This window comes from Heterodontus francisci, chromosome 10 (assembly GCF_036365525.1).
Source record: "Heterodontus francisci isolate sHetFra1 chromosome 10, sHetFra1.hap1, whole genome shotgun sequence".
Lineage (NCBI taxonomy): Eukaryota > Metazoa > Chordata > Chondrichthyes > Heterodontiformes > Heterodontidae > Heterodontus > Heterodontus francisci.
Genome location: NC_090380.1, coordinates 37,842,078 through 37,863,984, shown reverse-complemented (window position 1 = coordinate 37,863,984; position 21,907 = coordinate 37,842,078). Strand labels below are relative to the sequence as shown.

At 43.6% G+C, this 21,907-nt stretch overlaps 1 protein-coding gene across 1 annotated transcript in view; it reads left to right on the top strand.

Moving 5' to 3' along the window:
• Window positions 1-21,907, top strand: part of egfl6 (EGF-like-domain, multiple 6) — a 100,814-nt gene that overhangs the window by 23,108 nt on the left and 55,799 nt on the right. Inside the window, exons 3-8 of the mRNA XM_068040470.1 lie at window positions 2,416-2,508; window positions 5,532-5,651; window positions 7,948-8,067; window positions 12,200-12,334; window positions 12,852-12,974; window positions 15,536-15,601. Of these exons, the coding sequence (XP_067896571.1) occupies window positions 2,416-2,508; window positions 5,532-5,651; window positions 7,948-8,067; window positions 12,200-12,334; window positions 12,852-12,974; window positions 15,536-15,601 (657 nt within the window). The remainder of the gene's footprint in view (window positions 1-2,415; window positions 2,509-5,531; window positions 5,652-7,947; window positions 8,068-12,199; window positions 12,335-12,851; window positions 12,975-15,535; window positions 15,602-21,907) is intronic.

The window sequence follows — 21,907 nt, the reverse complement described above, 5'->3', positions numbered from 1 at the left end:
CGGCTCCCTGGCGCATTCCTGCCGTGGGCAAGTTTCCCATGGGTGGGCGGGGACCTAAATCAGTTGTCGCACTACTAAGGATGTCAGCCAATGAAGCTAATTACAAACCCAATTAGGTCTGATTACGCAGGCATGCCGGCATTTTGGCACCAGTGGAGTGGCCTCCCCACCCCGCCACTGCCACGCGCAGAAGCCGCCATCTGCGTGGGAGCAGCATCCCTGTGGCAGGCCAGGGAGCCATTGGAGCTGGAGTACCAAGCCCCAAAGTGGGGGCTGCCTACTGGAAAGACTGCACCCGAGACCCAAATGAAGCACCGCCAGGTTTCCCCTCTGCTTCAAGGGGCCTAACAGCTTTGCCCCTCATAATTTTAACTTTAAATACACGCCTCTGAGGGCACCTCCATGTTGAGACACCCTCGGGATTCCCGACCTGTCTCAGCAGCACCAACCTCTTCCGTTGGGGCTGCCAAGGTTGCAGAGCTGCCGGCCCTCTGATTGAGCCAGCAGCATCAAGAGCCCACCAGAGGCAGCCAATTAGAAGGCCACCTCCAGGAAGATTGCACCATCGAGCATGCTGCCAGTAAGTGCAGGCTCAAGACCCTCATTTGGTCCTGGAGTCGGACCCTATGTGTATGTGGCCTCCATATGCTTCCTACTAAAATTCACCAATCATACTAATCTACATTGATTTGCCAATTACATGCCCATTCTGCAAGTTTATGAATGTCTTCTTGGTATTTTGTTGCGTTTAGTTTAGTTTAGTTTAGAGATACAGCACTGAAACAGGCCCTTCGGCCCACTGAGTCTGTGCCGACCATCAGCCACCCATTTATACTAATCCTACACTAATCTTTCTTCCTTTGTCTTCACTACACACCGCAATTTAAATCAGAAGATCATAAGAAATGGGAGAGGAGTAGGCCATTCGGCCCCTCGGCTCCTGATCTGATTGTGGCCTTAACTCCGCTTTCCTGCCTGCCCCCCATGACCCTTTACTCCGTTGTGGATCAAAAATCTGTCCAACTCAGCCTTGAATATAGTCAATGACGCAGCCTCCACTGCTCTCTGTGGAAGAGAATTCCAAAGATTAATGAACTTCTGGGAGAAGAAATTCCCCTTCATCTCAGTCTTAAATGGGAGACCCCTAATTTTTAAGCTGTTCCCCCTAGTTCTAGATTCCCCCATGAGGGGAAACATCATCTCAACATCCACTCTGTCAAGTCCCCTCAGAATCATATATATTACAATAAGATCACCTCTCATTCTTCTAAACTCCAATGTATAGGCCCAACCTGCTCAACCTTTCCTCATAAGACAACCCCTTCATCCCAGGAATCAGCCTAATGATCCTTCTCTGAACTGCTTCCAATACCAGTATATCCCTCCTTAAGTAAGGAGGTCAGGGTCCCGAAGCCTATCCCACTATGGCAGTTGAGAATTAGAATTCTTTTTTTAAAAAAAAGCTGGAATCAATAAAAGTGACCATGAAGCTGTTGGATTATCATAAAAATGCAACTGGTTCACGAATGCCCTTCAGGGAAGGAAGGTTTTTGACTTAGCCTGATCATGCCTATTTGTGACTCTAGTCTTGACTCAATGTGGCCAATAAATGTCAATCTTTCCAGCCATGCTCATCTTCTGAGAATGCATTAAAAAGAAAATTAAAAGACATGAAGGAATTATCAGTGTTTGCTCAGGAGAAGACCCCCTGCCAAACTTCACCCCTTATGGAGATGCCGAGGCTATTTCCCACCTATGCCTTATCCTGTGAAGGATTGTTAAGGCTTTCAATGAATTTTCATGTCGAGCAAAACAAGCATCAAAAGTTCCCCAACTCTGATCCCACCCTCTGACTCATCCCCACTTGGCTTTGATAAAGTGGCAGCTCCTTGACACTGATTAGGCGTGAGACTATTTTAATATCTCTCCCTTCCAAATAAACACAGCTCCTACCTATAAATGGGTTCAATTCTAACTCCTCGGAGAGGCATAGATAAACCTAGGACAGAATCGGACTTAAAAATAGATAATTGCTGAAAATCCACAGACAGTTCATCATCAACCAAAGAGAATGGAAACATGTTAGGATTTTGGGTCAAAACTCTTTAGTAGAATTCAACTACTTTGTTCGACTTGGACTGAAAGCAAGTTGCAGCTTCAGTTTTGTAATTTTTAAGTGATTACGTTGCTTGTGTTTGTGTCTGCTGCAGGTTGGTAAATTAATCCCTCTTTGAGTAAAGTCGTATTTCTGATCTCTTGTTGTAAGTTTACTTTTCACTAATACCCATTTAAGTCCTCTTGTCCTACTTTCTTGGTAACTTCAAACTACAAATGTCAGTTTATTTCATAGAAGAATGTAGCAAGCTGGTCAAATTCTAAAGCTGATTTCTTTCTGTTGATGTGATCTCTTTTCAGCTGTCTGTGTACATGGATGTAAACATGGAGAATGCATTGGGTCAAATAAATGTAAATGTTACCCAGGGTTTACTGGTAAAACATGCAATCAAGGTGAGTGTCAAGACAGACTTCTAATGGTCTAAATATGTTAAGTTGAGTGAAATCATGACCCTGATATTTACGGGGAGGCAGGGAGGGAGATGTGGAGTGTGGTTGTGCAGGATAAACACAGCAAGGCTGGGGACATGGGGGTCCTCCTGAATTTAACAACGGGACCTTGTTATAATTTTTTTTTCTGTTTGCGGCCTGACAGACTGCCAAATTGGCAGGACTCCAAGGGTGTGACATTTTGTCTCTTCCATTCCCATTGTGGACAAATAATTTGCATTGTCCCCTCAATGCTGTTTTGAAAGCAGTACAACATTATCTAAGATGGGTCGATATAAAACAGAATTTAAACTCTTTTATTTGTTTTACCATTGGTGAAATCTGTGCAGGATTTAAAATGAGTTTTTCAGTAATTTTACTTCTTTGACTGTTGAGCACCTCCCAAACTGTGCCAGCGCAAGGTTATTTAATGTTGCATGTTCTCGCAATCACTGAAGGTGGCTAACGTCCGTGGCGCTTGGGTATCATTCAAGGATTTAGAGTTCACAGCCCTTATGCACACGTGTACCTTCATCGCCGAACATCAGCAGGCCACTTTGGAGTGTGCCAACAAGCCTGTACAGTTTGGGGCATCGACAGCATCCTATTTCGAACACAGGTCTGAGAGGAGTAATGGCAGTCTTCTAGAGGACAAAGGCAGCATGGGAACACCATCCTTTCCAATGGACAGTGCAATGCATATGTAGAAAGAGTACACCTTGACCATAACACTGCAAGTAATGAATCTTAAGTTTGATATATTAAGTCCTCTCCATTTAGATGTAATACCATATTTGGTAATGGAAATGGAAATGGAAAGCTCCAGAATCCCTACAGCACTTTGGGCAGCAAAGTCCCATATTATCAGAGGCCTGAGGTCTACTCTGTGCCCAATATGGGCTGAGCTTAATCATATAGTGCTTCGAACAGTCAGGCCATCATGCGAGATGTGGATTGTGGACTCTCTGTCGATGCCCCAAACTGTACAGGCTTGTTGGCACACTCCAAAGTGGCCTGCTGATGTTCAGTGATGAAGGTACACGTGTGCATAGGGGCTGTGAACTCTGAATCCCTGAATGCTACCCAAGCACCAAAGACGTTAGCCACCTTCAGTGATTGTGAGAACATGCAACATTAAGTAACCTTGTGCTGGCACAGTACATGATGCTTGTTACTAGACATATGTAATGGGTGACATGGTCGACATTTTCAGACAGCAACAAGACACACTGCAGTGAAAGAACATGATCATATTTGTGCTTTTAGAAATCTGAATATATGGCACAGTTCACCCCAGTCTCCCTCTGTGATGCTGTTCCAAGTTTACAATGAATACCTATAAAGCACCAAGGCAAGATGTTGTGACTTGTCCACATACTTAACTTGGCAACCTTGCATAGGCAAAAGAAACAATTCCCCTCTTGCTCCCAGGTTGAGGCCACAGGTGAGACTGTGTTTATAGCCTTCAACTTCAGCTGCCTGGTCTTTCCGTCTCCCTGTGTTCCTATATCAGATCCCAAATCTTTTCCCCCTTTGCCTACATGTTCTGATCTCAGGCTCCTCCATTCATGTGCCCTTGACTTTTGATGCCTCACCTCCTGCTACTCACTGATCAGGTTTTATATATTTACTCATTGGCATTTCCAGCCCAATTCTCTGTTAGTCACTTTTAATTCCTCAAACCTGCCTATTAAATTTATTAATTGCTATAAAAGCAAAATACCGCGGATGCTGGAAATCTGAAGTAAAAACAGAAAGTGCTGTAAATACTCAGTAGGTCAGAAAGCATCTGTGGAGAGAGAAACTGAGTTAATGGGCTGAATTTTACGCCGTCCCAGTGGGTCGGATGGTGGTGTGGGTGTGGATGGGGGGTGGGGGCAGAGTAAAATTGAGAGGGAGGCTCCGGGAGGCCTTCCCACCCCGCTCCCGTCTCCAGCCAACTTTACGGCGGTTGGGCGGGGGGCAACGGTCCGCCCGCTCGAGGCCAATCAAGGCCCTTAAGTGGCCACTTAACGGCCACTTGAGGGCCCTTGCCCGCCTCCATGGGTATTTTACCCATGGCAAGCGGGCGTGCTGGGGACATGAAAGGCCACCCAGCAATAGCTGCCAGCCTTTCCACACGCCAGGGGGTGCCATGGCAATCGGGCACAGGGTGCCCGATTGAGGGCTGCCTCTGCTTCCCAACCCACCGCCGGGATCCAACATGCCCCCCCCTGCCCCCCCCCCCCCAAAATAACCACCCTAGCCTGGTGAGGCATGCCCAACTTACCTTCACTCCTGGCTCCATGTCATCAGCTGGGTTGCAGTCCCAGCAGTGGCCACCACTCCCGGTGGAAGTCCCGCCTCGGGACAATTAAAACGTGGGGACCCGTAAAATACGGGACAGATCCCCGGGCTGGGCGGAAGCAGGTTCGCCACCAACTGTTCAGTCAGTGGCGAATTCCTGTCCTAAGTAAAATCCAGCCCAATGTTTCAGGTCTGTGACCTTACATCAGAACTTTCAGGTCTGTTACCTTTCATGAGGAGTTCTGATATGGGGATAACTCAGGAAAGTGGTGTTGATGTGGATGATCAGCTATGATCTAATTGAATGGTGGAGCAGGCTTGATGGGCTGAATGGCCTACTCCTACTCCTATGTTCCAATGAAACGTGAACTCTGTTTCTTTCTTCACAGATTTTGGCAGGCCTGCTGAGTATTTCCAGCACTTTGTGTTTTTATGTTCTATGCCTCACTTTACTTTATTTACCCTGAGGGTGGCATTCTACCACCCCCCCCCCCCACCCCCCAGTTCAAGGGGGCAATCTTCTTCTATCTCCCTTACCCATTTGCACGGCATCACTTTACCCCGTTTATGTTTCCAAAAGCGTTTGAACACTTTGCACATTCACATGCTACTCAAGAGTGTTAAAAATCATCTTGTCAAACAAATGAAACAGTTCTTTCAGCTATTCTTGTTTTTGTGCCAATGTTTTGTGGCTGCAACAGATTTTAACGAATGTGGACTAAAGCCAAGGCCCTGTGAGCACAGATGTATGAACACACATGGCAGCTACAAGTGCTACTGTCTAAATGGCTACATGCTGACGCCAGATGGCACATGTGCTAGTGAGTAAAACATCCCTGGAATGGTGTGATAAAATATTTCTGTTATATGTATCATCTGTTGGGTTCATTATGTTGTACTCATAGCTAATTTTTAAGTTTACAGCACTCAGCATGATGTTTTGATAATTTTGAGGCCATTTGGTACAATTGAGCATTTCCTAAAAGCTCAGCGGCAATGGTCATTTGATGTTTGGCAAACACAGCAATATCATGGATCAGAAATTATTGTCAAAATAGCAGTGTGGCTAATAGCATTCGCTATTATTTAAGCCTAAGTAGCATAGCAACCTCAGGCAAGGGGCAGGTGCATAGTTAAATGCAAATATCTGAAAATGACTGCTGGAGTTGCCACTCTGTTAGCTTTGCAAAAACGTCATCTCACTGTCTGCCTCACCATTTGAAATGTATTGAATGGCATGAAGTTGATGTATTGTGCACGAGATAAAAACTAAAGCCACCACAGAGATTTAAGGCTAGCATGGGTACACCTTTAACAACATGATGATTGTTAATTACCTCTCTGGCACTGAAAACTAGCTGTTACAAATGTGGACTCTCATTCCTTCAGGTTTTGAACTTTTCAGGGACAATTTAAAAATGTCAAATTATAAATTTTAAACAATTTTTATTACTTTCTCTTTCTGTCTCTTTTTTTCTCTCTCTTAATCCAATCTTTATATCTGTCTCTTTATTTTTATTTATCTTTCTGTATCTGATTTCCCATTGAATTCACCCTCCTTCACCTCATTGGTTAAGGCTTGCCCTGTTCAGTCAGGTCCCAGATGTTCTGTTTTCCTCATTGTACTGTTTTCAGCTTGCACTTGCAGCAACTTTGTAGGCAACATTTTTTTTTTAGAGCTGAGGAGTGCAGGGGCAAGTCTACCTAATGGCAGATACCATTAGATGCCCTGTTACACACTCTGTCCCAATATTGGTTTAGTTCTCAACAGATTAAGGGAAATATTTTTGTAATGGAAGATGTATATATGGGCTTACTTTTATCCTAATCTACTCATTGGAAAACTAACAGGATTGGGTGCAATGTTGGTTTTACCCGCTCCCCCACTTCTGCCCAATTGAAGTCACTGGGGGTTAATATCGGGCAGGGCGTAAAATGAGTATTCCACCCGATCCCATGGGTTTCCTTCCCGGTAAGTTAGGTTAAAATCCTCCCATACTTTCAGTAAGTGCTTTCCACCTAATATATGTTAGATAATCTTTCTTAACAGTAACAATTTGGATTGATCTAGCAATATTTACATAGTGAGTGTCCTCAGGACAAGGGGGGAGAGAACAAAAAAAAAGAGATAACGTTATGACTGCTGAGCCATAGTGGGACAGTTAGGAGAGATGGTCAAAAGCTTGGTCCAAATGATAGGTTTTGAGAAGGTGAAAAGAGAAGTGGTAATACAGAGGGAATTAAGCAGGGGATTCCAGGGAGTAGGGCTAGGTCTCCCCAAGATAGACACCGTCCACTCAATCCAGTGCCAGGCCCCTGACACTGCCACTAGGAGGTGTATGGAGTGACTAGGGGTGATTTTATTTCCCCCCCACCCCCCAAAATTTTCTCTTCCTCCTTTTGGGGAAGTGCCTGGTTTCCAATCAGTATATCTCCAACAGCATGGCTGAGATCAGGACTCCACTGTGTAAGCAATTGTGGGTAGAAACCTATGCTCTGCCAATCTGCAGCACAGCATCATAGAAATCCAATGCACTGTGTCAGTGAAGCAACAATAATGCCAACAGGGCACCCTTGCTGGCAGAATGACAGATATTTAGCATAAAGGGATGGGGAGACCTGCTCTAATTAGTGACTGACATAAACCTTTATCTGTTCTTAATCATCAATTAATTCATTAATTCCTATCACGTTCGGTAGTTGCATTTGATAATGATTTGTTTCATCCAACTATAAAAGACAAATTAATAAACAAACTTTGCCATAAAGAAAAAAATTAAACTAACAATTTACTGTTCAGCCTTTTCCCAGTCAACCTATTATGAAGGAAATGGCCTCTAGCTCTAAAATGATAGAGATCAAAAAAGGAATGTCCTTTTCCGTTGTCATTTTTCCTTGGGAATTGTGAGGAATAGAAATATTAAAATAAATTATTATTTTTTCCCAGCACACAGCTGAATATACCTATGTAACTTGCACCTGCAAAGGTTCAGAACAACATTAAATTTAAGTCACCCAAAAAAAGGAAAGAGAATTTCCTGAATATTGTGAATTTTTTTGTCATTGTCCATGTTTCTGGGTGCCATTATAAGAAATCACTAATTTGACGTTTTTTAGATTCCAGGACATGTGCCATGGCAAACTGTCAGTATGGCTGTGAGGATGTGAAGGGAGAGATCCGCTGCCTTTGTCCATCCTCTGGACTACAACTAGGACCAGATGGAAAAACCTGCATAGGTCTGTACATCACTCTGTAATTTCATGCGCTAGAACAAGTTCACCAGTGACAAAACAACCTGACTTATGGTGGAAAAAAAACTGTTTCTTTGAGGTTTTTTCCCCATTATTTATTACAAAATATATATAAAACTTATTATTTTCTGCAAATCAATTTTGGATTATTATTTAATAAGCATACGCCAATTGTACCACAATCATGTTTAATGTCGGGTCTACTAAAACTTCCAGGTCTCTATCAACTTTGTCCTGAACTATTTCAACACCATTCATGGAGAATGCTTGTTGACTTCCAATGTGATATTGTGCAGTTTGTGCAGACAGAATGCTCATTGCAATGGAGATAGCTTTCAGTGTTCCCTACCACTTGATTTACAGAGGAAAGCAAACGGAAGCAAAGCAAGGCTTCAGTAGATGTCAGGTAATAACAAGGATGCATTGTCTCTACCTACCTCTAGTCCACACATCCTGCTGAATCTTAACCTAATAAAAAGAACTGAGTTTTGGTCGAGTGGGGGATTGAACACTGAGCTGTATTTTACGCCGGGCAGATGGGAGCTGGCCACCGACGTAAAAGTCGGTGGCAAACCCGCTTCCGCCCAGCCTGGGGATCCGACCTGCATTTTATAGGTCCCCAGGCTTTAATTGTTTTGAGGCGGGACTCCCACCCACTTGAGGGAGGAAGTCCCGCCTCACTGAGCTGCTGGCCAATCATCGGGCTGGCAGCTCTTATTCCCAGCAGCGCCACAAGGAGCGGTGGCCACTGCTGGGACTGCAGCCCAACCGAGGACATGGAGGTGATTTGGAACTTTAAATATGATAATAAGGCTATGAGCCTGTTTGTTATTCAATTTCTCAACTTTAGTTCTGGTTGGCCAGATTTCCTGAGTCAGGAAACCAATCAGCCTCATCGAGGCAAGGACTCAGTAGATTCAGGAAATAAGTGCCTTCACACCTACCTCCTGGATCCAGGTGCCTGTCTGAGAAGCCTCTGCATTTGGGAAATCCCTATAACCTTCCTCCGAGGCCTCTGATCCACCCCCACCACCAGGCCCCGATCCCCCGCCAGGCCTCCTATCTACACCCTCTGCTTCCAAACTCTAATCCCCAACCCCCAAGGCCTCCAATCCCCCACTCCACTGCTTCACCCTCGATCGAACACCTCCAATCAACCCCTCTCCTTCCCCGATTGATCTGCCCACATCCAATTGAAACCCTTTCAACCTACACTCCTCCTCCCCTCCAATCAACTCACCCTCCTCCTCCTGACTCATGACCCCTCCTCCCCCACACCCCAATTGAACTCCTTCCAATCGACCCCTCCTCCTCCTTCCCCTACCCCCAATTAACTTCCCCACCTACTCATCCCCAGCATGGGCTTACCTGCTGCTGCAGCCTTCATTGACTGGCACCCTGCCCAGCTTGAGGTCCAGCTGTCAATCAGGTTGACCTCCGGGAGGGGAACCAATCAATGACATCACTGACACATTGTGATTAGATAGATTTTTTTTTAGATTAGAGATACAGCACTGAAACAGGCCCTTCGGCCCACCGAGTCTGTGCCGAACATCAACCACCCTTTTATACTAATCCTACACTAATCCCATATTCCTACCAAACATCCCCACCTGTCCCTATATTTCCCTACCACCTACCTATACTAGTGACAATTTATAATGGCCAATTTACCTATCAACCTGCAAGTCTTTTGGCTTGTGGGAGGAAACCGGAGCACCCGGAGAAAACCCACGCAGACACAGGGAGAACTTGCAAACTCCACACAGGCAGTACCCGGAATCGAACCCGGGTCCCTGGAGCTGTGAGGCTGCGGTGCTAACCACTGCGCCACTGTGCCGCCCTGAGTCACAAAGTGGGAGAAAATCCCGAATAGTGGGTTCCCCCCCACTTTCTGACCAACTCACTCCCTGTGGGTCAGGTAAGTAAAACTCCCTCCATTGTCCGAGGCACATCTACCCAAAAGCTGCTGAAGAACACTTATTATAGAGGTTTAGATTTAGCATGGAGCCATCTGCTTGAGCAAGCCCTGCAGGAATCTCAAATAAATAGACTATTAGCAAGCATTAAGGTGACCACAGCACCGAGCCTTGATACCTCTGCTCCTTCCAGGCTAGTGCAGAACATTTCAGCTGAGTTAACTAATTTGCTATCCATAGATACGTGAAACAGGTGATTGATGCTTTACTCACTTCCCTTTCCTGTTCTGCTCACCATAATAACAGCAGGACATGTAAGCTTGCCAACTCTGGTTGGCTGTATTTCAGAAGATTTAATCCCATGACTTTTATGGTAGCATTGTAAGACACAGTACAAATACATCAAAGATTGGTCAATGAAGCTGAGATACAGATCAGCCATCCTCTAACTGAATGGCAAACCAGGCTTGAGGGACTCAATAGCTTACTGCATGTTCCTATGTTCCTACACCAATAGGATGGTCAAGGTAGGGAAAGCACATGATGCCTTGATATTTCAAAGACTGACTGGACTAGAGAGTCTCCAGGAATGTAAGGCACAAACGAACAAGATAACAAGATAAATCTGATTCACCATTCAATACTCATTTTGAGAATTCCCTATTATTTTTCTCATAGGTTGCTTGAAGTAATGTCCAGAAAACAAATTTTTATTTTATGGACATAAACGGGGCATTTTCAAGTTGGTAGGCAGTAAATAATGGAGTGCCGCAAGGATTAGTGCTGGTGCTCAGCTATTTAGAATCTTAGGTGAAGAGACAGAGAGTAATGTATCTAAGTTTGCTGATGATGCAAAGGTAGGTGGAAATGTAGGCTGTTGGAGGGCACAGAGAGGCTGCAAAGAGATATAGACAGGTTAAGTGAGTAGGCAACAAGATGGCAGATAAAGTATAATGTAGGGAAGTGTGAAGTTATGCACTTTTGTCATAAGAGTAGAAAAGCAGAATATTTTTTTCAAAGGTGTGCAACTTGTAAGTGTCGATGTTCAAAGAGACTTGGGTGTGCTTGTACAAGGAATACAGAAAGTGAACATGCAGGTTTAAGCAATTAGGAAGGCAAATGGCATGTTGGCCTTTATTGCAAGAGCATTGGAATACAGGAATAAGGAAGTATTGCTACAGTTGTACAGGATTTTGATGAGATCACATCTGGAATACTGTGTGCAGTTTTGGTCTCCACATTTAAGAAAGGATATACTCACAGTGAAGGTTCACTAGATTGGTCCCTGGGATGAGGGGGGTTGTCCTTTGATGAGAGACTGAGTAAATTGGGCCTATATTCTCTGGAGTTTAGAAGAATGAGAGATGATCTCATTGATAAGATCTTAAAGGGGCTGGATAGGGTAGACACAGAGATTGTCAGGGAATCTAAAACACGGGGACACAGTCTCAGGAAGAGGGGCCGATCATTTAGGACTGAGATGAGGAGAAATTACTTCACTCAAAGGATTGTGAATCTTTGGAATTCTCTACCCTACAAGGTTGTGGATGCTCCATTGTTGAATACATTTAAGGCTGGGAAACAGATTTTTGGTATCTCAGGGAATCAAGGGGTATGGTGAGCGGGCAGGAAAGTGGAGTTGAATCCTAAGATCAGCCATGATCATTTTGAATGGTGGAGCAGGCTCGATGGGCCATATGGTCTACTCCTGCTCCTATTTCTTGTGTTCTTGTGAATTTTTATTTCCAGGATAATCCAGGGGGATTAACAACTCTAATGGCAACGCTTTCCAAATCCACTGGACTCCTGGTTTTCCAGAAGTGCAGGGTGTGCTCCCTAATTAAAACATTCTGCAAAACATTTCCTCAAAAAGGTCCTAAGACCCCTTAGGGGTAAAATTCACATTGGACGGTAACATAAAACAGGTAATAGCACCTCCGCAGCCTCTTTATGCTCTGCCAAAACCCAAAGACGAATTTCACCCACGTCCCCACCCCAAATTTTAATCTATGAAGCAATTCAAAATAGTAAACTAATTCAAAATTAAGTTCCTATCAGTAGTACACTGCAACAGTTTCCTCACCATCCGATATTTAATTAAACACATAACCTTCAATAAATAGTTTATTTACGCATTAGGCTGCTATCTGAAAAGAATATGCAATTATATCTTTCACTGTTACTGTTTCTTCTTCCAGATATTGATGAATGCGCAACTGCCAAAGCTCTTTGCCCTCCTATGCGGAGATGTGTGAACACATTTGGCAGTTACTTCTGTAAGTGCCAAACCGGCTATGAACTCAAATACATCGACGGCAAATACAAATGTATAGGTAAGGGTAATATGCTCGTTTCTCAGCCGTCAGCTGATAACCATGCAGTCATGTAAACAACAATTATCAAACAAATTATGACAGTTTCCTGTTCCCATTTCCTCCTCTCCAGAAGCCATTGACTCATCCTAAGATATAATTTCATGAATACTTTTTATTACCTCATGCAACTGTTTATTCTGTATATGTAAACCTAGACTGCAAGTGTGGGCAAGTTATTCAATTCTTAGGGGACTTCACAGACACTGATAATCTATCATCACTGATGTCCCATGCACATTGGTTAGTGCTCAAGAGCAAGAACCCTGACCAATTTTCTGCTTCTTAACCCTGAGGCTTTGCGGCCAATTATAGTTCCCCTAGTGCCATCCCAGCTGAGGTCAACTAACTCTGTACAGACTGGGAATAAATCCTGGAGCATTCTGACCTATATGGTTCAGCTGTACAATATATCTACCAAACAAACTGTTTTACTTTTTTAAAAAACAGGTCTATTGACAATTGTGTTGTTTGACAGATGTTGATGAATGTGCTGCCAATACACACTCGTGTAGTGCCCATGCAGACTGCTATAACACGCAAGGATCTTTTAAGTGTAGATGTAAGCAGGGATTCAGAGGCAGCGGCTTTCACTGCTCTGGTAAGTCTCAGTAATTATTATATCTAATGTTGCTTTCCACAATGCATGCTCCTGGTCAGGAACCTCAGCTGCTGGGAGTGCAGATCAGGAAATCACAAGTGCACTTCATGTGATTTTCTGCCGATTAATGCATCATGCAATTGGAAAAGTGGCCTCCAAATGTTCAAGTTTTTATTAAATGTAATTACTATCTTTATAGTTGGATAATCCTGTAACAGGTAAAATCACATAGCACTCATAAACACATAGAAACATCTGCATAGACATATAGGTAACATTAAAAAAAAGATAAAACTAGTGGCATTTCTTTATTAATGGTTCAAGGCCAGACAGAGAGAAGTCAGTGCATGTTGGACAATAAATGCAAGTGACTTAGAAGCGGTTTAAGGCTTGTATTGGTGCTTGTGAAGGTAATGGGGAATTAGTGCATTCCCAGACTCAGCCTTCCTAGGTCTGGAGCACGGGAGAGACCTGAGGTGGTAGAAGGACCTGGCAAATGGAGGGGCTTGGGGTGTTGGAGGGGCCTGGAGTACTGGAGAGAACTTGAGTAATGGAGGGACCCGGGGTGCTGGAGGGGCCTGGCGTACTGGAGGGTTGGGTGCAGTGAGCCAGACAGCTGGTACATTTTATTAAATCCCCGCATGTCCTCATCCTTTTCTGTCTCTGTAACCTCTGCCAGCCATACAAAACCATCCATCGAGCTCTCCATGCCTCCGACTCTAACCTATTATGCGTACCCCCGCCCTCCCACCCCTCCTTTGCACAAATTGCATTTGTAGCCTCGTCTTCAGGAGCCAAGGCCACATAGTCTGGAATTCTCTCCCTGAAACTCTTGGCCTCTCCACCGCTTCCTCATCATTTCAGACCCACCTTAAAACCCATCTTAATGATTCAGCTTTTTGTCTTCCCTCCTAATATCTCCTTCTTTGGGTCAGCATCCTTTTTTTGATTACATTTCTCTGAATGTTTATCTTTGTTAAAGGAGGTACATAAATGCAAGTTCTAGTTGTTGTTTTCCCAGCTCCAGGTACAACCATGTATTACTAGTTAAATTTGGCATATATCCCACAAGGTCTTGTCCACTTGTTATAGTGGGGTGTCAGATTGTACCATGGCTGGCCTATGCATCCTCTCACTGTCACTTTGTACATTTCAGGTGAGTTTTATCTGACAGGCAACAGACAACACAATATTTTGAGTAGCTCTTGGGGGATGGGATTGTGAGACTAGTTATGGTCCTGATGATCTCCAAAACCTCTTTCCTGAGGAATATGACAAGAATGGGTGCTCTTTGGACACAGCCCCTAAGACAATGGTCTGACAGGGTATGTTGTACATTAACATTACAGAAATAACTGCATCCGAAGTCACAGATAGGACAACACATGCACTGCACAGTGCTAACATGGGATTATGTGCTATCTGCACCAGCTCTACACAGACCATTTAACACCATCCAATGAATTCCAGGAAGAGAAAAATAAATAACATTATAAGCCATCAGCAACAAATGAGTTAGCAACATAAGAAACTGCTCCTTTTCAATATATGCTTTCTTTCTATAGGGTTCTAAGCAGTGGGTTTAAGTATAAGTGTAAATCATGATGGTTATGAAGGATTTAACCATGAACTGTTTAGAATTAGAACTAGCTTTGGTTAAACAACTTTCTGTCCAAGAATAATGCTAATTTTCTACTGAGTTCAGAAGATTACAATGTACAAGATGCTTTATGGTGCTTGAGGTGCTCTCAACATAATGATGTTGATACAGCTGTACATCTTTTACCAGTCAAAAACCAAGCAAAATTTCTAGGTTAAAAGATTTTTTTCTAGATGAAAGAAAGTTCTAGTGTTCTTAATTTGTATGATTCACACTTCTTAACTCAAGCAGATTAATGTCTTATAGTTTGCTGGTACATACATTGAAGGATGTTGATTATACTGAGAAATAAACCATTAACAAAAAGAACCAAAGGGACATCCTCTTGGATGTAGAGCACACCACTGACCATTGAACATTTATTGGTTGAATGGTTTTTGCTCATATTTCTCAAGATATCCGAGGCACTCTGTGTAGCATGGATCTTGCTCCTGAAGCCTAGGAGTGGCGGGAGGTGGGGAAGGGGGGTCTTCCAACATCATCAATCATGGTCTTCACTAAGTAGATGGTAAAGCAAAAGCATCTTTTACAAACTGGTCCAAATTGCAGACATGTTTGATCTGAAGTTAGGCACTTATGACATGAATCATGTAATTATGCAGGTCTCACAGAGGTGAACCATTTTGAACATCTGCATAACAACCTTGGAGCTTTTAGTGCCAAATAATTATTTAGGGCTTTTTCTGCTATTTTCAGCAATTTTCTAATGGGCATTGGTAGCTTGTGAAGCCTCATCAGTAGTGTAGGCTTTTGGGTGGTTTATCACAAAATCTCCAACCATCTTAAAGAGCCAAAGTGTGCTGTCATACCCTCAGTTGACTAGCACGTTTGGCTTCACCGCCTGCTTTTTCTGAGATGCAAATATTTGTAAGAAGTTAACAAACAAATCTTTGTTTTATAGTTAAACCTTACCTACAAGGAACCTTGGAAGGAGAACAGGGCAGCACTGATGATGAAATCCTCAATGGTGAGAACCCAATGAATATAATGCAATCTCTCAAACTCCCTTTCCATATGCCATTGTCATATATAATCATCCTTTCCACATCTGCAGCCAAATACTATCTGTGGATTCACATCTGTCTTTAACTATCTGCCATTGTTAATCATATTTTAAATCTACAAAACATGCAGATCACATCCATCGATTTCCCATGGAATGACTATGGTTCAGATGTTGTGGTTAGACTTTGCTTATGCTGATTTTCAGGTGTTTGACTGAATTGAGGTGCAGTACCACCTTTTCAAACATAATTTTGTCCTTGTGTATTTGCCACATCTACGGTCAACATTGTTTGTCTGTTCTACTGTTCCTGTCCAATTACTCATTTACTTTTGGTCTGGTTTATGCAAGAACAAGAACAGGAAGTTAATATTTACTACCTTCTTATTACCTTCTGTTGTGTGGTTCATTGGCCACTTGTGCATGAACAGAAGACCAACAGGGCGGTTTGATTTTTCTGTGAGTTTTCACTCCCTTGAATTTTCTTTCCTCCTTTCTGAAGATTGTTACGACAGGGGGAGGAAGGGGTCTCAGGCTCCCCTCTGGTCCCTTTCCTTGTTTGGCTGTAGCAGGGTTTAACTTTTAAAACACTGTGTTTTTAGCTGCACCTCTAAGTCCTTGCTCACTGCTCTCTAATTGTAATTGTAAATGAACCAATTAGACAGGCTTCCTTAGGTTTAAACAAGAAGGGTGTAAGTTTATTAGCCTTAGCACTCTAAAACTCAGTTAAAGCTACTAAAAATACGTGATGCAACCACACTAGCATGCATACGTGCTAAACACACACACACACAAATAGATACAGAGAGGAAGAAAGAATTAAAGGGGGAGGGTTTGGAGTAGTAAATGGAATTCAGTTACTGTTTTAAATTTTGCTGTAAAAGTCTTTGATTGAAGTTAAGTCTTGCAGTTCTCGTTGGGGCCCAACGCTCACTTTCAAACTTGTTGCGCTGGTACCAGAAGGCTGCAGGGGTCCTCTGTCTTGAGGCTTAAGTTGCTTCTGGGGTCCCTGGAACTTTGCATGAGCGAGAGAGGGAGAGCGCGGTGCTTTCTTCTTGAAGTTCAATTGCAGTCTGCCCCAAACTTTTCCGTGAGGCACAATTCAATCAATTCCCAAGTTGGCCAGCAGGTTAGTCATGTGACTAGCACTTTGTTTGAAACAGCATCGCCTGCGAGGGTTGTTGATTCTTCAAAGCTTACTAGACGCACTCGGTGGGGGGGGGGGGGGGTGGGGGGGTGCAGTGGGGGGGAGGTGGAGTGCTGGCTCTTACACAGACAAAAGGTGGATCATCACTGTTGCCCAGCCTAATCTTGTTAATTGAATTAAGGAGAACTTACATTGTCTCTCTATTCAACTGTGTCTCAGAATTCAAATGTGCAGCCATGTTTTCAGCCATTCAGCTCTGTGGTCTATTTAAACAAGCTATGTTCAGTGTCCAGTAAATGTTCAAATGGTGTTCCATATGACGAAATTGATATGTTTCCATTTGGTAGGTGTGGTTTCATCACAAGGCAATAGTTGATATTAGCATATAAAGCCAGGGGTCATGTGCACAAATCACTAAAAGCTGGTGCACAGGTACAAAAAAATCAAAAAAGACTAATGGAATGTGGGCCTTTATCTCATGGGTCTGGAATGCAAAGGAGAACAAGTTATGCTTCTGTTGCATAGAGCCTTAGTCAGATCCCATCTGGAGTACAGCATTCAGTTTTGGGCACTGCACCTCAGGAAGGATATATTAACCTTGAAGAGGGTCCAGAGCAAATTTACCAGAATGATACAGGGGTTTATAGGGTTAAATTATAAGAACAGATTGTTTAGCTTTAAATTGCCTTGAGTTTAGACAGTTTAAGGGAATGCATTTAAACTGATGAGTTTTGATAGGGCAGATGCAAAGAAACTATTACCAATGCTGAATGATCCAGAACAAAGAGGCATGATTTTAAAATTAGATCTAGGCCATTTAAGAGCAAAATCAGGCAGCATTGTTACACACAAAAGCCGGAATTTTATCCGAGCGACAGGGGGTGGGGGGCAGGGGGTGGGTCTCAGCCACTGGCTAAAACGCCAGCGAGAGCCCTGCATTGCCTCCTCTGCATTATGTGCCAATTAGACAAGTGGACAGCGGTGGTCCTTCCCTGGGTTAGGACCCTGGTGACAGAAGTCCTGCCTGCTGAGAGCTGCCGACCAATCAGAGGCCAGAAGCTGGACTCACTGAAGGCACTGGACCCATGCCACAGGTGTCAGGTTGGGAGGGGTTTCACGGGGTAGGGGGTCAGCAGCAAGGGCAGGGGGGTGGCTTTCAGTGGAAACCCCCCTTCCTGACATGTCCCTTCATCAGGCACTAAGTGCCTTTTATCGAGGTATTCCCCCACTGGAGCCAGCAAGCAACCTGCACATGATTGCTTGGCGTGCTCCCCGTGCAGCGACAGTCTTGCCCTCTGCTGGGTTGATACCAGTGGAGGCAGGATGAGGCCCTTAATTGGGCATTAATTGTCCACTTAAGGGCCTCAATTGGCGACCCATGGATGGCCTCCCGCCCCAGACTTATTTGGGGTGCAGGCGGGGAGGTGTCGAGGTCACCCCCACCACCATTCTGCCGATTATATGCTCTCCCCGCCTCCAAGGTCACCATGGGAAAGAAAATTCCTCCAAAGTGTCGTGCAAATCTAGAGCTCACTCACCCAAAAGGCAGTGGATACACGGTCAATTAAAATCTTCAAGACTGAGATCGATAGATTTATGTTAGGTTAGATTATTAAGGGAGCTGGATCAAAGGCAGGTAAATGGAGTTAAGCGATGGTCTGATTAAATGGCAGAATAGGCTCAAGGGAGTGAATGACCTGCTCCTGTTTCATTGTTCACATGTGGGCTCTGTGTGACCTCTGATACCTCAGCAGATCCACAAACTAAGTAAGTGGAGGTAGGCTATTTGATGATTACTGTCCTTACCTGAAGTCCACACACTTTCATTTCCAGCGGAAGTCTCCAGACAGATAGGAACGGGGACCTTATCTGATTTTTCTCCTCCTTAGCCCAGGATGCTGAGGCCAAATTTAGCCCCAAAACTACCATTCCAGCTGAAATCAGATAACTCAGTACAGAATATGGATTGAATCTGCAACATTCTTGGTTTGTGTGGTTAAGCAACTGGGAAGCATCTCTGACTTTATTTTATTATTAAATATTTTATTAAGACAACTTTGGAACAGCAATAAATATATCAAAGGTATGGATAGAGTTGGAATTAATTAGTTAGGTAGTGTGCTAAATTGAAGTTAAAAGTTTAGACATTTTTATAACTAAATGTGCGCATTTTCTAGAACATTGGATGTTTTGAGGTGTACTATAAATAGCATGCAGGAATGCTAGATTACTTACAGTTACTTGACTAGTACAAATAATGCAGGGTTTTCTGGGGAAAGTACAGGATTGCAGAAAGCATCAAGCAAGATTTACAGATAAAGACCATGACAGATAGCTTGAGAAGACGGTGAAGTGCTTCCTATACAATAAAGGAACAAGTCAATATTGCCCAAAGTAACACCAACACACAAGAGATCAACATGGTAACGGATCATGGGATATTCAGAAGGATGTCCAGAAGAGGGTGTCAGACTTTAAAAAAAATGTCAAGTGAGAATGAATGGATAAATATAGCGTGCCTTATACGGAAGCTGTCAGTTATAAAGGAATGACAATCAAAGTAAGTTACATTTATCAATTACTTTTGTATACATAATCTGAATTGATCCAGTAGCATGGAGCAAATGCAACATAAAGGAAAGGTTTAGCACAGCAAATAAAATACTTTATAATGATGTAGCTGAAAATAAGACTGATTCATAATTACTCAGACACAAGCTGACCATTACAATGCACTCACAAATCAAACATTCTCAAATACCTTCTGGAGGCAAGATATTTTACACTCTAGTCACCTATAAATCTGTGTTGTGGCCTAAAATACATAGAGCAAAATGCTCACTCATTCAATCCATGCTCATTGCTTGACTGAAAAAAATTGTTTTGTCAGAAGGCATAGAGCACAGAGAATAAGCAAAGAGAACAACAAGGCAAACCTCAGGCATCTACTGAAGATACTACCCTGAAGGTCATCTAATGGGGAACTGTACATGGTGTGGGTGACATGCCAGAAGAGGAATATGCTTCAGGTCTGCAGCATTATAATTGAATACCTTCCCTTTGCCCATGTGGTTCAGCAGGTGTAAACGAGCGAGGGGCAATTTTCCCAGGATACTTTAAGGCACTAAAGAGCTTCCAAGATGGGCAAGGTGGGATCTTAAGCCGAAAAGCCAGGTTAGACCACGTTTATCGCTAAACACCACTTTGGTAAAGGAGTTGAAACCTGTGCTAGAAGCGACCGCCCGGAGGATGATAAAGAGCTGATTGCTACTTAAATTGCCTGCTAGCACTCATTAAGGAGACTGCATGGCATTTTAGTGGTTTGACCTAAGATTGGCAATAAACAAGTAATTGCTGAGGATTTTGGATGCTACTTAAAGTTATATCACCTTTTACTTGCTGTTCATTTGCTGCTGGATGTTTGAAGGGGACTTTTGAAACATATCAGGAGTCTTTTTGGACACTTTGTCAAGACTCCACCAACATTCTATCAACACTTATTCTGGAAATTCTCTGAGGACTTCACCTAAAAAGAGCTAGTGTACAACTCGACCTTATTGGACACCTTATAGGTGTTATCAGGCAAAAGGGAGTGCTTGGTCGTGGGCTTCTTACTAAGGGTCCTTCTTGTCGGCAGGAGGAATAGGAGGAGGACGTGAGGCCAGGCAGAGCAGCACCAGCTGCTGCAGGAGAGAGGGACGGAAGGAGCAAGGGGGTGATGTGGATTCTTTCCGTCCTTAAGGCACAGGACACCCCTCCTCCTTTGGACCTTCTCCACCAGCACCACCAACAGTTCCTGTATCACATATGAGAACCTCTCACTCGCTCCCTAAATGTCAGCTAGCCCATTCCATACCTTCAGTGGAAGTGGGTGCGTGGATCCCACATTTCCTGCTCCACAAAAATTGCTTCTCATTGGTACTGGAGTGCTAAACCTGCAGTTGTCCGTTTTATCGCCTCCAGGTGTATGTTTAAATCACGGTAATCATCAATTAGCCCCAAATTGCATGTTAAAGCCAGCCTTTCAAACAGGGGTGTCTTATTAGCAGAGCACCCACTTAGTGCCTGTTTCACCCTTTCACCAAACTAACCCCCATAAAATGTGCCATGTACTGTTTCCACAGTGACAATAAGTATCTAAGTGCATTGAGGTATCATGTTCCTTTTCTCATTGCAGATATACCACTACTCCAGGAACTGACTGCTTTCAGTAAAAGAAAATCACCGCAGTACTCAGCATCATCACCTCTTTAAGCATTCACCAGTTCAGAGATGTACAGTCTGGGAGGTTTTACAGATTATGAAAATAAGTTATTGGGTGATCACCTCACACAGATGCGCAAGGTGCAGAGATTGGGTCTGACAAAGGACTGGTCACTGGTGAGCAGAGGTATTGTATTGCCAAGGACCCAAATAAATTGCTTTGGGATTGCAGTCTCAGAGGGCACATTATCAGTACTATTGGGTGCACCAATCAGCTTTTCTTCTTGCAAAACACACGACAGATTTAGTTCACTGCAGCTGCAGATTTTACTATCCTGTTAAACGTTATTATGTAGCAAGGGTTCTCCCTTCTGCAGCCTATCACTGAGCTGTTGGCAGTATCAACACCATCAGCAAGGAAGATCACATGCCCAGCGAACACAGTTAGAGCAACTCAGAAATGCTCCCACTGATGATGTCAAGGTGTTGTGATCCACACCCCATGAATGATTAACCTCAACATGCTTGAAGACAAGAATCCATCACAAATGAATGGTTCAGGGATAGTGTGGCAGTGCAACACTCACTGTTTGAACTGATTAGGTGCCATCAAGAGGACTCCACCTCCAGCAGCAGCATGCAGCCCAAGGGGCGGGGGCAGGCAGGTGATTCTGAAGTCAAGCTTGTCTGTAGACATGCTTGGTCAAGTAGCAGGGGATACTCCCAAAAACAAGCAAACTAGCTATTTATGGCAAATAATCTGGGTCTTCTACATGATGTTACGACCAAGGCGGGAATAATGCACTGTTAATTCAGTCCCACTACTCCACAGGTCACAGCATATTAATAAAGTTTCCCACCTACCAGAAATTAGCCAAATTAAACATTGTATTTATTCCCCAGAATAAAGCATATGAAAC